The 15,769-nt window shown below is 39.1% G+C and overlaps 1 protein-coding gene across 1 annotated transcript in view; it reads right to left on the bottom strand.

Moving 5' to 3' along the window:
- The window catches only part of LOC103456689 (cadherin-12), a 151,690-nt gene that overhangs the window by 93,458 nt on the left and 42,463 nt on the right, over positions 1–15,769 (bottom strand). The window contains exon 2 of the mRNA XM_008396402.3: positions 9,117–9,519. Coding sequence (XP_008394624.1) covers positions 9,117–9,362 — 246 coding nt within the window. The 5' untranslated portion in view covers positions 9,363–9,519. The remainder of the gene's footprint in view (positions 1–9,116; positions 9,520–15,769) is intronic.

Genomic DNA, 15,769 nt, shown 5'->3' with positions numbered 1-15,769 from the left:
TTCATAATTGTTTTTATCCGATTACTCGATTAATCGTAAGAAAAATCTACAGATTACTCGATTACTAAAATAATCGTTTACAGCAGCCCTACATGATTATCTTTCCTATCTAGTGGTGGACCTGTGCATGAAAGTTGGAAAAATGTCAACTTTCATGCAACTTTCAATGGTTGCCATAAAGATCAATACTACCAAACTGCAGCAGGAGGAGGACCATCCAGTGAGAGTCACTCAAGGCTGGGATGCAGTGGAGGAACCAGGAGTTGTTTTAATGGATTATTTTCAATCTTTCACAGTTTATTTTTAAACATTGATTGGAAAAATCTCAAGGCCATCCACAGTTTTGAATATTACAATTTAAATATTGGAGTACTTGGTGCAGATATTTTCAACTTCATGCATGGATAACTGTTACGGCCAGTGGCCTTGTGTATGTTTTCTTTTCCTTTTTTGTACCATCGGCAGCTTCTAATCAAGTTGACTCCACTTGGAAGTGGATGCAGCCCTGCCTTCCTGTGCCACTCCCTGAGGCCTACAGCGATTGGCTCATCAATTGCCAGCTCCACCAATCCCTGAAGAGGCCTCCCCTTTAAAAACCAAGGACTTCCTGGGAGAAGGCGCGGCTGATTCTTTGTTTAGACAGCCTGCCACTTTGTCCCTGTGGGGGATTTTTTTGTATTTTGGCTACAGATTTGTAGTTTGTTTTTGTCTAACCTGTATGGAAAGTCCATTTTTATTTGGTTAAGATATTTGGTTTACAACCCTGGTTGTTTTGTGGATTTTGTCTTATTTAGTACAATTTTGTTGCAAGTCCCTACCTTTTGATTATTGTTAATTTTTACCTTTTTATTTTTATTTTTTGTCAAAACCCAAACAATAAACTCCTAAATTGTAAAACCTTACCACCTAGGTTTCTTTAATGTTACTTCCCTTTCCCCTGGCCGAGCCGGGTCGTAACAATAACCAAATCAATCAAAAGTCATTTTAGAATCTCGTCTGAATATTATCTCTGATCTGACTCTGAACTAAACGCTTCTCGCTATCGGGGAGCCGACGGCACGTTGAAGAGTTATGGACACTTTGGAGCTGGTCTGGTGCAGGAGGAGTCCATCCTCCCTCGTTCAGAGAGTCTAGTAACTTCTGATCTCTTCAACTTGAGAGATGTTCCCTGATTTCAAAACTTTGGTTGAAGTTACTGGTGATTCCAGGGTCCATTGTGGATTCAGCCTGGAGAAAAATATGTTTTCATTTTGTATATCTAAAATATTCAAAAGAAAATGTCACCTGGGAAGCTGGAATAACTGACGTTAATGCTACTTGACGCACTATTGGTTGGCATTGACCTTCCTTGACACAGATAGTGGAGATAATGAGATGGTTTCATAATGCACATTGAGGTATTTTTGATCTACTAAAATAGACAGCTGAGGGTGTTTTTATAGAGAGTCTCAGGTTTTTGTGAATTTTATCCAGTCACATGCGGTCAGGGTCCCCAAACTCTGCGAAAACCGAAGGTTCACTGTAGTTTGGAGTCTGGATGTGCATCGTACTTGTTTTGTAAAATGCTTCAAGATCACGTTTGTTGTGCATTTGCCCTCTGAATAAAAACTGGTTCCAATTAAAGTTGCATCAATCTGCATTCAGAATCCATACAAATGTTTTTCTTTTTTTCTTTTTTTTTATGTGTCTGGCGCTCGTTCAGTGGAAAGTAAACAAAAGAAGGAAAAAAAACGTGGAAATCCTTTCGGTGGACATCTGATGGCTGCATGGTCGGCGCACATGTGGGTGGGAAAAAAAAAAAAAATCCCTCTGCAGCTGAATCCCTCTACTTGACTTGCAGCCAGTGGGATCTTTGCTCCATGTGATTCTCTTGCCCCAAATTTCCCATCAATCTCCACCGCAGCTATCCTCTTTAGGCTGAGTGCCAAAAGATTTAAACATTCAAAATAATGAACCGTAATGGCATGTAAGGAGGACTGTGTGTAATATACACTCGTGTTGCTTGGATCATTACAGCTGCGTGTGTGTCTGGCTGGAAAGCGGGTCAGAGGGTAATACTTTCTGCATACACAATCGTTAAAGTGTTGCCAAGCTTATGAGGCTGGGTCGACAGATGATTCAGTCACACATCCCTGAAGTATGAACTCCTCTGGCAATATCATCATCTGCCACAAAGTTTCTCTTACATCATACTCATATGCTGGGACTCTTCAGCTAGCTCCCACCCCGACTCTCAAATGCTCCAAGTAAAGCTTCTCCAGTCTTCAGTAACTCTCTCTGCTTTTTCCTCATCTGATCTTCTCCCTCCTTTTAGAGGCTGCAGTCAGATACAGAAATTACTACTTCAATAGGTCCAGAGAGGCACTTCTGCCACTGAGCGGAGAGCAAATTTAATGTGTCACTCTTACCCCACACCATGTAGGTCACTGAATGGACCTGATGTTTAGAAACTGCCTTCCATTTACTGCATCTCTTAAAGGGCCGGTATTATGCATTTTGCAGCCACATAGTGCCATTCTATAGTTCAATTAAATAACTGTTACCTTCAGTTGCTATAAAATACAACATATATCAAAAATGACAAATTTGTTGTAATTTAGCATCTTGAAATGTAGTCTCTTTTTAAAACTCTTTCTGACATTCAGCCTTCAGGAAGTAATCAGAGCATCACTCCTATTAGCTCTTTAGCAACATTTATACCAGTGTTTCACTAAGAAGCAGCTCATACAATGAGCTCAGCAGATCCACCAGGTGTTTACTAATTGCTGCTGGCTAGTCTGAAGGAGCTGAGTGGAGGAGTCGGAGGGAAGGGCTGCTTTGTGAGGCGGAAGCTTAGAAACTGCAGCTAAGAGGAGGAGCTGCGCCATGAAGGCGGAGCTTGGTCCACCCAGGTGTTTTGCACAGCTGAATGGTTGCCATAAAGTATTTGAAAGAATCTAAGAAATGGGGAAATTATGTTATAACATGCTGTAATGCTAAAAAAAACAGTAGACTTTACACAATGCTGCTTCTTCCAAGCTCAGCAGGTTGAAGTACCTCTGTTATTAGTTCTGATTTATTCTTTTTTTTAATAGATTTATCTTTTTTTGGAAAGATATTCCCTCTGGCTTGGATGCTGAGCAGCTGGAAATATTTGTGCTGCTCTTTAACTTTTGGGAAGTTGTGTAAAAACGGCAAAAAGGTATTAGCTGATTAACGTCTGATAAGTTTGAATAACGTTCTGGCTCTGGCAGCCAGGATGTTACTCTCTTAAAGCTGGCCCAGTTCTGCATCTCTGTTCAAGTTCAGAAACATTTCCTGTGACTTTACAGAATTCAACATTTTTCAACCAAGTTCTACCTTTGGCATCCTGTGGTAATTCAGCAGCAGAGAAGGTCCTGCACAAACATCATGAACCAAAAACATACCCACTAAATACAACACACATCAACCTTTTTTTTTAGATTTGTTGTACGATTGGATTTTCTAATTTGGTTTCAAATAAAGCTCAGTTTCTGAGCGCACTGAATTCCATTTGCTATTTTTAAAACTAATCTGAGATGTTCAGTAACAAAATTTGCTCTGCATTATTTTGCATCAATTATTGTAAAATAGGAAACTGATGACTCCAGTACAGCTAAAAACTGGAGATGGCGCTTAATGCAGTTGGATGCTATATTGGGTTTTAACTTCCTGGGCAAATCAAGTTGAATATTCTCATTTGCTAAGCTAATTAGCCTTGGTCACCAAGCCAACTACACTAGCACTTTGTGTTGCCTTGTTGCTGAAAATGTGCTATATAGATAAAATTAGATCTGCTTATATTGGTCATATAAGCGGTCAGTGAACATGTTGACACAATATTTTAAATGGCAATAATATGTAGGTGGAAGAGATAAAAACCCATAAAAGTGCAAATAAAAAGGTTGTTAGCCAATGTGACTTTTAAATTTAGAGGCTGGAGTTTGCAATATATTCAAAGTTAGAAGATTAACTTTAGAGGTCATCTAAATATCTATCTCTGTCTCTGTATCTATTTGATATTGCAAGGCTAATTGTGGGGCTAAGCCACTATAATCTATTATTTGTGATTAAAAGCACAGAGCAAAGCATTTGTCTCCACTCTGGCAACAAATCATTAATGAATATTGAACAGTGTTGTGATGAAATTAGAGATAAAATATAAAGTATAAGTGATGTATGTAGCAGCAGAGATATTGGATTTTTAACTTGAGGTTTGAACTTCTTGCTTTTCAAGGTTGGATCCCAAATTAGAATCACTGAAAGGAAACGTTCAGCATTTCTGAATGTATGTTCTGTCAAAATATTATGAGCCGCTAAGAACTTACATCAAGTAGATATTTCTCCTCGATGTCTTTATGTAGCATAAATCAAGTTTATTACTTCCTAAGTGCTGAAGCTATTGGCTCTTCATATCTGATGAGCATCATCATATATATGCAAAATTATGAGGACTTGTTTTGTTTTTTTTAGATGGTAATATGGATTTTTACTACATCAATACACTAATATTAACCTTTTTATCTGTTTACAGCTGCAGGATGTAGCTTGTATAAAAATGTTTGTTAAAACTGTCACTATGTTGTGATGGTAAAATGTGTAAACGTCAAACTCATGCAGAAGTACACACCTCAGTCAGAGGTAGAAGCAGGGTTTTCAATCATTCTCGTGTACACGCTGCTCACCTCCTCCCCCTTGCTCTCTGCTACGCTACAGCTTCATCCCAATAGCAAGAATGCTAAGGCTAGTTAGCATAGCCAAAAATGATGGCAGATAAACAGTTTTCCTGTAACTGTAAGTTGTTTCTCCACCATTAGCACATTGAGCAGCGCATACACAAGCCTGATTGACAGTTCTAAGACCCGCCTTCTGTCTCTGATTGGTGGTTTCTGACCGGGACCAGACTGGAATCTAAAGAGCTCAATAGTAGCACTGAGAGATGGTTATTTTTTTTTATTTTTATTTTAAAAAATAATCTCTCATACTATACTGTCACAATATGACAATATATGTAAAAACATATATTTTTAAGTTACTGCAGCTTTAAGGAACGTTTTTAAAAATGCTGAAATATCTGCTTATATATAATCCATCCATCCATCCATTTTCTTTACACCCTTGTCCCTTGGTGGGGTTGGGAGGGTTGCTGGTTCCTCTCCAGCTAGCATACCGGGTGAGAGGCGGGGTCACCTGGAAAGGTCGCCAGTCTGTCGTAGGGCAACACAGAGACACACAGGACACACAACCACGCACACACACACTCACACCTAGGGACAATTTAGACAGACCAATTAACCTGACAGTCATGTTTTTGGACTGTGGGAGGAAACCGGAGTACCTGGAGAAAACCCACCATGCACAGGGAGAACATGGAGACTCCATGCAGAAAGACCGGGGCTGGGAATCGAACCCAGAACCTTCTTGCTGCAAGGCAACAGCTCTACCAACTGCCCCACTGTGCAGCCTCTTATATATAATATATGCTATTTTTTTCTCTCTGACTTGGAAATTAAAAATGTCAACTTCTCAGTGCATGTGGAACGTAGATATACTCCTGAGTAGGTGAAACGATCCTCGTCTTTTGTTGTTGTTAGCATCACGGCTAACTGTGTGTCCCTGACGGTGCATTCCTGACGCCTTATCTAAAGTCTGTTGGTACTTGATTCAGACAGCCAGCTTTCAACTTCTTAATGTGCCATCGCTACAATTATTACGAGCTAAAATCCTCCCTATTAAGACTGTCCCAACAAAGATCGGAGCATCTCCAAATGCTGGTCATATGTGGAAAAATCAGTCAATTATTTTGAAGCAGTGCAGCGGTCCAGGATTAAGGACTTAGAAGTGCAACAGACATCAGCCTCTGCCTCTCTCCCTGCTTTACCCTCAGAGACTTGCACAAACAGCACGGCTTGTCAGGGCTGATTGCAGTGGCACTGGGGCAGATAAGTCAGTCTTACTATTATCCTGTGTAAGCCAGGACTGCCAAATTACAACTTTAGCCGTAAACCCCCACAGAGTTTGCTTACGAATGTCCTAAGCCACAGCAGTGAATAAGAAATCCTGGTAAAAAGAGTGATAGCCAAGGTTTTAGAGGGGACCAAAACAAGTGGGTCTGATGGGATGCATTTTGTTCAGGCTGCTGCAGTCTCTTCTACCTTTTTATTGCTTTTGGCACCCTTCCCCGGCTCATAAGTATGATGTTCTTACAGCTTTGCAAGGACCGTAATTTAAAGTTATTTCCACCATACCATCGATTCTCTCTCGGCTTTGATGCCTTGTGCGTCTGCTTACAGTGGCAGAGAGAGGTTGTGGCACAGGAGCATTAGCATGTATGGATTTCTTTGTCTCGTCTGTAGACGCAGGGACAATTTCTCCTCACAAGATTTAAAAGATAACAGTAGTGAAGCTTCATGGGGTGAATTAAATGGGGCAACGTGAAGCAGTAACCTTTAGGATGTATTGGTAGGCTGTACAACTGTGCCTTGCAGAATTATTTAATCACATTACAGCTGGAAAACCTTAAAGGTGACCTTATTGTACGTGAACAGATCAGGATAGATTTATGGACTATAAAAAAACATGTTCATTACATTTTTGCACAAACTCCATCTTGGATGATGAAATCTCAGTTCTGTCTACCCTGAGCTCCTTTCAGAATGAGCCATTTTAGGGCGTCTTGTCACTTTAAATCCAAATAAGCTGCTGCTGGCCACGCCCCCAACTCCACATTTACACTCGCACATAAAAATGACTCCAAACAGATGTATAACTATAAAACCGCATTTGAAAAGCATCAGTAGAGCCTCCTGCACAACCAACAAGAACGCATCAAGTTGTTCCTGAATAGTGAGTCAACAACAAAACACTTGTCTCTTCCAGCAGCCATTGTACAGCGCATACAGCAGTAAAACCAGCTGACCAAACGTCCTTCAGCTCCATTTGGGTTGCAAGGCCCCAAATATGACTTAACTGGGAAGTTTATGAAATTGCTCATTTACCAGACACCAACAACATTAACTTATTGCCAAAAAGCATTTGAGCTTGTTTTTTAGAAGCAGCAAAAACCCAAATGGAAGCATAAAAATGTGCAAATATTGAATTTTGCATCATAATGTTATTTTAGTGGAATTTTGACAGGCCAACATAAAGTGATGTATATCTGTGAAGTGAAAATTAACGGGGCTTTTTCTAACTATTTCTTTTTTTTAAAAAAGCTTAAAATTCATGGTATTTGTCTCTATCTTTCACTGCAATTACAGCTGAAAGTCTTTTGGAGTTTGTCTCATCCAGTTGGAAGATGACATTTTTCCAAACTAGCTCAAGCTCAGTCTGATTAAATGGAAAGCGAATCCCGATGGCCCGGTCCAACCGGGCCTTGGAGTGGACCATTCTAGCACATAATTATATTTTGATTTAAGCCACTCTCTTATTAGGCCCATGGCAAACTTTAAATGGGACTTTTTAAGTTTTTTTTTTTCTCTCACCAGTGGCATTATGTTTAAATTTTTCCATCAAGGTCAACTTTGTAGAGTCCATAAGAAATACGTGGTGATTTTAAGTTGAGTCTCTCTGAGCTGCTGCTTTAATTAGAAGCCTCTTGGCACAGAGTGTCAGTTTAAATAGATGGCCATAACTTGGTAGATTTACAGTTGTTCAAGGTAACTAGAACTAGCTGTAAATTAAATCTATCCAGACGAGAATGAATATTCTTTTTCATGCTTCATCACATTAACACTGAAATAAATTCACAGCTGCAGCAAGATCTGGTTCCCCTTCATTCATCGTATTTTGACTTTTTATATGCAGAAGTGAAGTTATTCACTAGCTACCATGTCCATTAGCATTTTTATATTTTATTTTTTACACGGTTCCTACTTTTCTGGGGATATTTTCCTTAGCATTTCTTTCTCTAGGCCAAATTTCTCAAACAGCTGCTACTTTCATATTTTTTTAAGTTTTCTTAATTAAAAAAACTAAAAAAAAGACCCTGTTTTAATCACAATATCCCGACCCCACTAAAGGAAAAGGGTGTAAAGAAAATGGATGGATGTAATCACAATAATCTTTTTAAAGCACTGAGGTTATGCAAGTTCAGAAAATCTTTTTTCCCTCCTAAAGCTGTAAAAACCTGAGGAAAGGCTGTGTAAAAAAAAACAACCTTTAATATATTAGTTTGTTGTAATGATGAGTTTTCAGTTTATATTGAACAAGACTTTAATTAATGGTTACAATCACAAACAATTTTATGTAAATGTGGTCACACTCTAAGTTTTATAAGATTTCAGGTCCTGGTTTGAACTTCTCTGCAGCTTTTGCTCTGACCCGACTGCTGTGTCTTTGTCTTCTTGATCCTGTTTGTTCTCAAATGGACCTCTCGGGTTCAGTTCAGTTCGAAATTATCCCCAGAGGGGCAATTAAAGGGGCCCGAAAGTCAAACTTGGAAGAAAACTGTCCACTTTTAAACTACAAATCAAATGTGGAAAAAGTTCAAGTTTTAAGAGTTTACCACTGTACTGTAGGGCTGGACATTTATCACATCTTTTATCATTCATCTTGAAGAACTTTGACTTTTGTTGTCACAATAAATTCCAATTAATAAAGGTTAAAAAAAAACAAAATTATCTGTATTGTCAGGATTGTAGGTTTTATTACTTGTTTCCACTGTTTGTTCATTGAGAGTCATTAAAGTTGCAGTTTAGTGACACAAATCACACTTTTTTATATGACTGGTGTCATAAGGTAGCGTATTACAGTCGGTATGGCTTTCTGTTTCATCCCATCACAGCCGTACAGTCGCCTACAGAATAGTTTAGTTTATCACAATAGTACCACAAACTATCTTGAGATCTCCACCCCTACCCAGTTTCTATGTTTATTTAGCATCAAAGTCCATGTATTTAGACCATTTCTAATGTTTCTCACCTGATACTTTTATCTATCATCAGTGTTTTCCTTTTTTACCCTCCTTTATCCCATTATATCTCCTAACATTCCTTTGCTCCCTCCATTTACCCCTTGATTCAATTGCTCCACAACTCCTTACTGCTTGATTTATGACTTCTCCTGTACCATAAATTACTGGTGCGCAAAGATTTTTTATTAATTTTTTTCCTTACCTTGCCCACGTACTGCGGGTCTGAGCCCATGTACTCCTCCAGGACAAAGAACTGGTTCCACACCCAGCCCCTCTTGACGCGCTGAAACGCAGCCGCCCCATTCCTCGTCGAGCCCACCGAGCTCCTGGCGCGCTCTCGCCCGCTCCTGCTCCGTCCCAGTGGGGATGAAGGTTTGTGTGAGGAAAAGACGGAACCCTCGTTGACAAGAATCCACAGGAACAGCAGCAGGCAGTTCCTTGTAAGCATTGGCGATTTGTGAGGTTCAGTTCCCCGAGTTGAAGTCCTTGTTGAGAACTGAGTTACGGGGGGAAAACGGCTGCTGGCGATGAGTTGTGTGGATGAGTGAGGCGTGGAGTCGCAGCGTGCTTCAGGGCTGCAGACGGTGACTTCTCGATCTCATTACCTGAAAGAAAGAAAATCTGTTTTAAAATGGCTATTTTTTGCATCACCTGTACTGCAAACTAATAACACCTTATTAAAATAAAGAGTAAGGGTAGTGCAGGGTCGCCTCACCTCACACTCGGTCATAACATGCGGTGCTAATAGCTTCCTTTTCACAAACACCAATTGGTAATGGCTTTCTTTTCATAAATACCAATATCTTGGTGGCACTTAGCAGCCTATATTCTTTCCCCCACTGCTCACCTGCATTAGTTTTTAACTGCTCAATGATAAATTATAGTGCTTTCACTCTCAAGCATAAAAGTAAGTGCTGTAATTATGTGCCCTGTGATAGATTACTTCTACGCCAGGCAGTTCTCATGGATACATGCTCTAATTAGCAAGAAAACTTGTCTCTGTGGGGAAAAACGGTGCCTTTATTTTCGCTGTCAATTACCGGCCACCACACACCGAGCCGCAGACCTGTCAATGTTGCAGCAATTCCTCACCCATAGGCTGGCTAAAAGTCAGCATTTTCAATGACACTTTAATGAGAGGGTTCTGATGCATGTCATGATTTCCTTGTCTCGGTATATTTCATCTAAAAACTGCAGGTAAAGAAGAAGAAAACTTTCTTCGCAGACGGAATAAAACATGAAACAAAAACCAGAAGACGACGAAGGAAGATGCACAACAGGGTGTATGTATCAAAATGACATGAGCACTGACTGAAATGTCACCATACAGGAGCATGCTCACAGTGATCTCCAAGAAATGTTGCTTTTCCTGAGAAGTCGCCCTTATAAGGGGCGCGGCTTGACAATAAAGGGCAACTGCAGATTGACTCTGCTTGGCATTTTGACATGCATGTGGGAATCTGTGTACATCCCATAAAAATAACTAAAAAGTTTTTTTCAAAGTATGGCCAGGCGAAAGCTTTGTACGATCTCAGTTGGTATGACATTTTACGTACATTATATCTAAATGTTCATAGATATTTGAGTTTGAAAAAACTACATGTTAAACATTTTGTTCTGTTTTTTATCATCGTTTCCTGTGGGTGCATTTGGTTGTGGTGTACCTCAAGGATGAGTCATTTACCCTCTTTTGTTTGCATGTCTTGGTTCCTTTACCAAGAACAATATTGTTCATTTCTATGCAGATGACACCAAACTGTACGTTTTAAAAACCTACAAATTTTCAAATCGGTTACTTCAAGAGTATGTCCCTGGACAATTCAATAATTTTCTAAAAATCTGACAGCTGTTCAGTTTTTGGCAGTTGGAGATCAGTTAATATTTTTTGTTGATTTAGTCACTAAAATCCTCGTTTTGTCGCTTTGAAACTTTTTTTTTTAAAAAAGTGCCATACCAAGGAAAGGGGCAGTTCAAAGAGCTGTACACGATGACGTAAAACAAACAAGTGGTATAATTAATGAAAAGTTTAAATGCAGATTAAAATGAATGATGTTCCAATCAAAGGCAGCTCTCAGTAAATGGTGTGTTGGCAGGGATTTAAAGGAACTCGGTGCTTCAGCATTTTTGCACTTTGTTCCAGATCAGAGGAAGCTGAATGTGGGTTTCATATGTTTGGTACGCTTCTGTTTGAAAAGGAGTAGAAAGAAATGAACACTTATTTAATCTCATCCCTTATCTCAGTTTAATAAAATATATAGCTTAAACCCATGTTATAATATTAATGCACCTGTTCATTATGTTGTGCAAAAGAGCTGGCAAATAAATTACATGGACAAAATGGTTAGAAACCAATTCATGACAAAACAAGAACATCTATTACTACTATTAGTAATAAAAGTAATAATGACGATTGTAGAAAACACCCATACATTCTTCTTAATCTGTGTTATATAACAATAAATGACATTTAATAAAGTATTAGCTGGAGTGACTTTTTCTAAAGGGAAAAATATCTGCTGCATTCTCAGTGTGGTTTTAGCAGTTGGTTCTCCAAGCGGCTGCGGCTGCGGCTGCGGCTGCTGCTGCGGCTGCTGCTGTGGCTGCGGCTGCTGGCGCCTCGTTTCCAGTCGTTTACTACACTGTCAACACCGAAGCGTTCAGCTCTGGCCTTGTTACACGAGACGCCATTGTTCTAGAAACGAGTGACTGGAACAGCAGCCGGTGGGAAGAAAGGAGCAAACGATCCACCTCTCCACATAAGGCTCTACGAATCTGTACAGTAATGGAAGAAAGCGTCTCTCTAATTTCATAAATGGAGCCCTCATTGACATCATTGTCTTTGATTAATTATACAGACTTGGAACACCGGCTTCAGAGGTAGATTACTCCTCCAAGGTTATCTTGTGCAACCAGATCCATTTATTCGCTGTCACCACACTCCCTTTAAAGAGCAGAAACTGATCTGCAATGTTCCCCAATATGAAATTGGCAGGAACCGCCTTGACACGGGTCAGACATGCCTCTGCCGCAGGTCAGTCCTCATTTAGCTCCAACATAATGGAAAATGACTGTTCCCATAATTCCTGCAGAATCACGCCTCTGCCACAGTTCGGTCCTGAGAGAGGGCCCCATGCATATTTTATGAGATGAGCTCATTAGCATATGTCGGGCTTTCGGGTGCGAGCCTTGACCTGTGTGTCTGCTTCACGTAGCACGACGAGCGCAGCAGGCTGACGGGGGCCCTCGCACATCACCTTCAATAATCAAAGAACATATGGCCGGCCGATCTGCCGGCGCAGATTACCACCCACGAGAAACTCCCACAGAAAGTTATTAGTTGTCAAGGCAGCCATAAACATGACAAACAAATCAGCAGGCATTGACTTTTGCAGCGGAGGGGAAGGAATGAGTCATGAGGATCAAGTTTTTGTTTTGCATACACTTTTATATCCTAACCTTTTATTTCCCCCTCTGCTTTAATAGCTTCATTGTTTTGCACTGGCGTTATTATTATTATTCAGGGACATGGGCAAAGGTGTCGACGTTTTAACAGGGTTATGAACTGACCCAGTCGTGAGTCGGAGACGAATTTTTAATGGATCAGAATAATGCAGCTTTTCTCCTATAGAGCGTCAGAATTAATATGGAAATTAACTTCACACTGATTCATGAGGAATTTACATTTTAAATTAGTTTAACCGTTGTACAGCTCCAGACTGCGACTTTCTTTTAATATATGCTTTATGTTTTCTGGTTTTAGTGTGCTTATTTAGCACAGTAAGAAACGGCATAATGCAGGGAGGGAAGCAGAAAGTTCAAGTTATGTAAAACCTTATGTGAATAAACAGAAAATATTGGAAAGAATATAACATATATGGAGATCACTGTAAAGAATATCTACTGAAAAATAATCCTAAACCAGAGAAAAGTGTCGGATGGTTCGGGAATTTGTCCGTTATTTCGATTCAATAAGGACAAATTAAAAGAAATATATTTTTATATTATACATGTATAATAAAAAGCAGTTGTTTAAATGTTTTCTCCAAGTCAGATTGAGTTAAAAAATAATCTGAGAATATTGTAGAAAACGGCTGATTTATGTCAATTGAATCTGATGTTTAGTGTTGGCTTTTTAGTTTCTTTTTTTCTATTCAGGATAAAATACACATTATTATTTTAAGTAATAAATGATGTTTAAACCATGAACTGAATTCCTTTAGTGAATTTGAACATTTTCACCTCTAAAGTAAACGTAATAGATCTGATCATCTCTCTGGGATATTAGTTATTTAACGGTTAAAAATCAATCTAAACCATTAGCATTAGAGCTCATGACAGTTTTTTTTACGTTGTATGCTGATTTTATTTGTCTGGTTTTTGTTTTGGCTTCCTGATGTCTGCCCATCTTCAGTTGGCTCTAGTTTTCCACCGCCTGCTGCAGATTCCCGTCTCATTCAGTTCTCCTGCTTCCCTCACCGGGTCTCTTCCTGTTATGCAGAGTAATGCTGTAGAGGTGTTGTTTCCGAAATAAACTCATATGTTGTTTTTTTAAGTAATATTATTTTTACAGCATGTTTTGTACACGTCTCGGTGTTTTGTGAAACGGAGGTAAAGTAGGAGATTTCAAACAGAAATATAAGCCATTGTTCCACTTACTGTACTCATCATGTAATGGTGTTTTGATCAATTAAGTATTTTATTATTCTTTAGCTTTGGTATAATTTCTTCACACTAACATAACTGTTAAAACTTCTGCAGTGTTGAAACAAAATGAAACAAAACAAATTACATTAATGTGGAAAAGTAATCAACTAAGTCATTAACTAACTCAATTATTGTAAAGTAAGGACTTTTTATCCTAACTCTTTACCTTTTATCAAGATTTCTTCAAGTGTACTAAGATGTTTGCACTAGAAAGCAGATGAAGGTCACTAAAAATCCTTGCTTTACAATAATAATTTAATATTTCTGAAAAATAACTAGTTCCTCTAGCAGATTATTTCACTGAACCTTTTCCCCCCATGTAATGACTGAATTTTTCACCACTACTACAGAATTAACTTTATACAATCTCCTATCTTGCTGAAAAGTTACTTGCAAGTTTTGTCTTATTTCAGTTTTGCTACGACGTTTGCACTAGAAACTAGACCAGAAATACTTGGTAATAGTTTGTTTTTGCAGTGTAGGTTGGAGAAATACTGACTGCAGCACTGAAGCCGGTTCACTAATGACCAATTATCAGAGAGACTAGCAATAGACCAGGCCTAAAACAAAATTCTCAGCATTTATTTCCACAGAATAAATCACTTAGCACTGAAAGATTTTATGATCGTGACAAAAACGGCGACGTGCGCCGAAGCCTCTGCGGTGAGGTCTGTTAATCGGGTAAATATCAGCAGACGCCGTCTCCACACAGCTCAGACAGGGGGAGACGGTAATAACACTCAAACCCCTGAGGAAGCAAGTGGGAGGAAAAATAAGTGTAGGTGGGGAAAAAACAAAGTAATGAAAATGGGAATATCATCACAGCTGGCCAGTAGAGCAGAATTATCAGATCACAACTCATGTAGGTTAAAGCACAAACGATGGCTTTAATTTTTCAGATATGTGCTCATATTTGCATTTTTATGTACACAATGTAAAGTGTAGATGCTGTGCAAACGGACCTGTTCCCCTTAGGCCTTTCACATTTTCCCTACATTAGAATAACAACCTTGAATGTTTATTTTTTTTGGTGTTAGACTAACAGATTGTAGTGAATTAATGTAAAGTGTGTGGAAGAGGATACAGGTTTTTCTTACGCCAAGAATAAAAATACAGCCAAGGACTCCTTATGAAACTTACTATTGGGTCATATTTTAATTCAGTAGAAGATATTTATGCTTTTGCATGTGTTTATCTTCAGTGGCATTGATTCTGGATCAGGCAGTAAAGTCAGGTCCAGAACGCTGCTGCTGGCGTTCTGACTAAAACCAGGAAGATGGAGCACATCAGCCAGTCCTACACTGAGCACAGAGCGTAGACTTTAAAATACTGTTAGTTTATTAATCACTGAACAGCTTGGCACCAAAGAAAATCTACCTGCCAGACCTCAGGTATTCTGGTTCTGGTCCCACTCTGCATCCCCAGAACCATTGAACAACAAACATTTACTTGATTGAATCTGATGAAATGTAATGTTTACTGGTTGCTTCATAATCGGTGGCTGATGTTTTTCAGTGTAATGGACTTTGAACTGCCTTGTTCCTGAAATGTGCTATGTCATAAACTTGAATTGATTTATTTCCAAATCAATGCCCCCATTGTCCCACAGTTTAACATTTTCTGGCTGCATAAGAAAACTAATTAAAAAGTTTGCTGACAGTTTGTCTCTTCCAGGAGAACAAATCAATTTAGTACTTGTCCAAAACCTTCTGTGTTCTTCGAAGTTTGGGAATTACTTGGTGGTCTGGCTACCAGCCCAGATCCACCCTGGTGGAAAACCAATAAAACAAGTTTCAGGCATAAATATTATGACCTAAACAAGATTAAGTACTACTTTTTAACCATCATTTCTAACTGTTTTGTAAAACTACTTTTTTTTTTTATTGTCAATCCATTGAATCGTTTGAACAGCAGGCGGACATGTTCTTTTAATGGTGACAAATGAAAACCAGTCCTGGTCCCAAGACTATTTGTGTGATAAATGCTCTTTGATGCTTCTTATAGTGCAACGTCTGCAAAACAAGGAAGTCTGTACAAGAGAGAAGAACACTTTGCAGGGGCGCGTTAGTAGTTTTTAAAGGAAACAGGATTGGAAGTACAGTTTTAAGTTACTTTGAGTCAGAGAGTGATTGCTGCTGCTGCCTCCATTGT

The sequence above is a fragment of the Poecilia reticulata genome, chromosome 20, assembly GCF_904066995.2.
Source record: "Poecilia reticulata chromosome 20, P_reticulata-male-v2, whole genome shotgun sequence".
NCBI lineage: Eukaryota > Metazoa > Chordata > Actinopteri > Cyprinodontiformes > Poeciliidae > Poecilia > Poecilia reticulata.
This window is presented reverse-complemented; position numbering and strand designations above follow the sequence as displayed.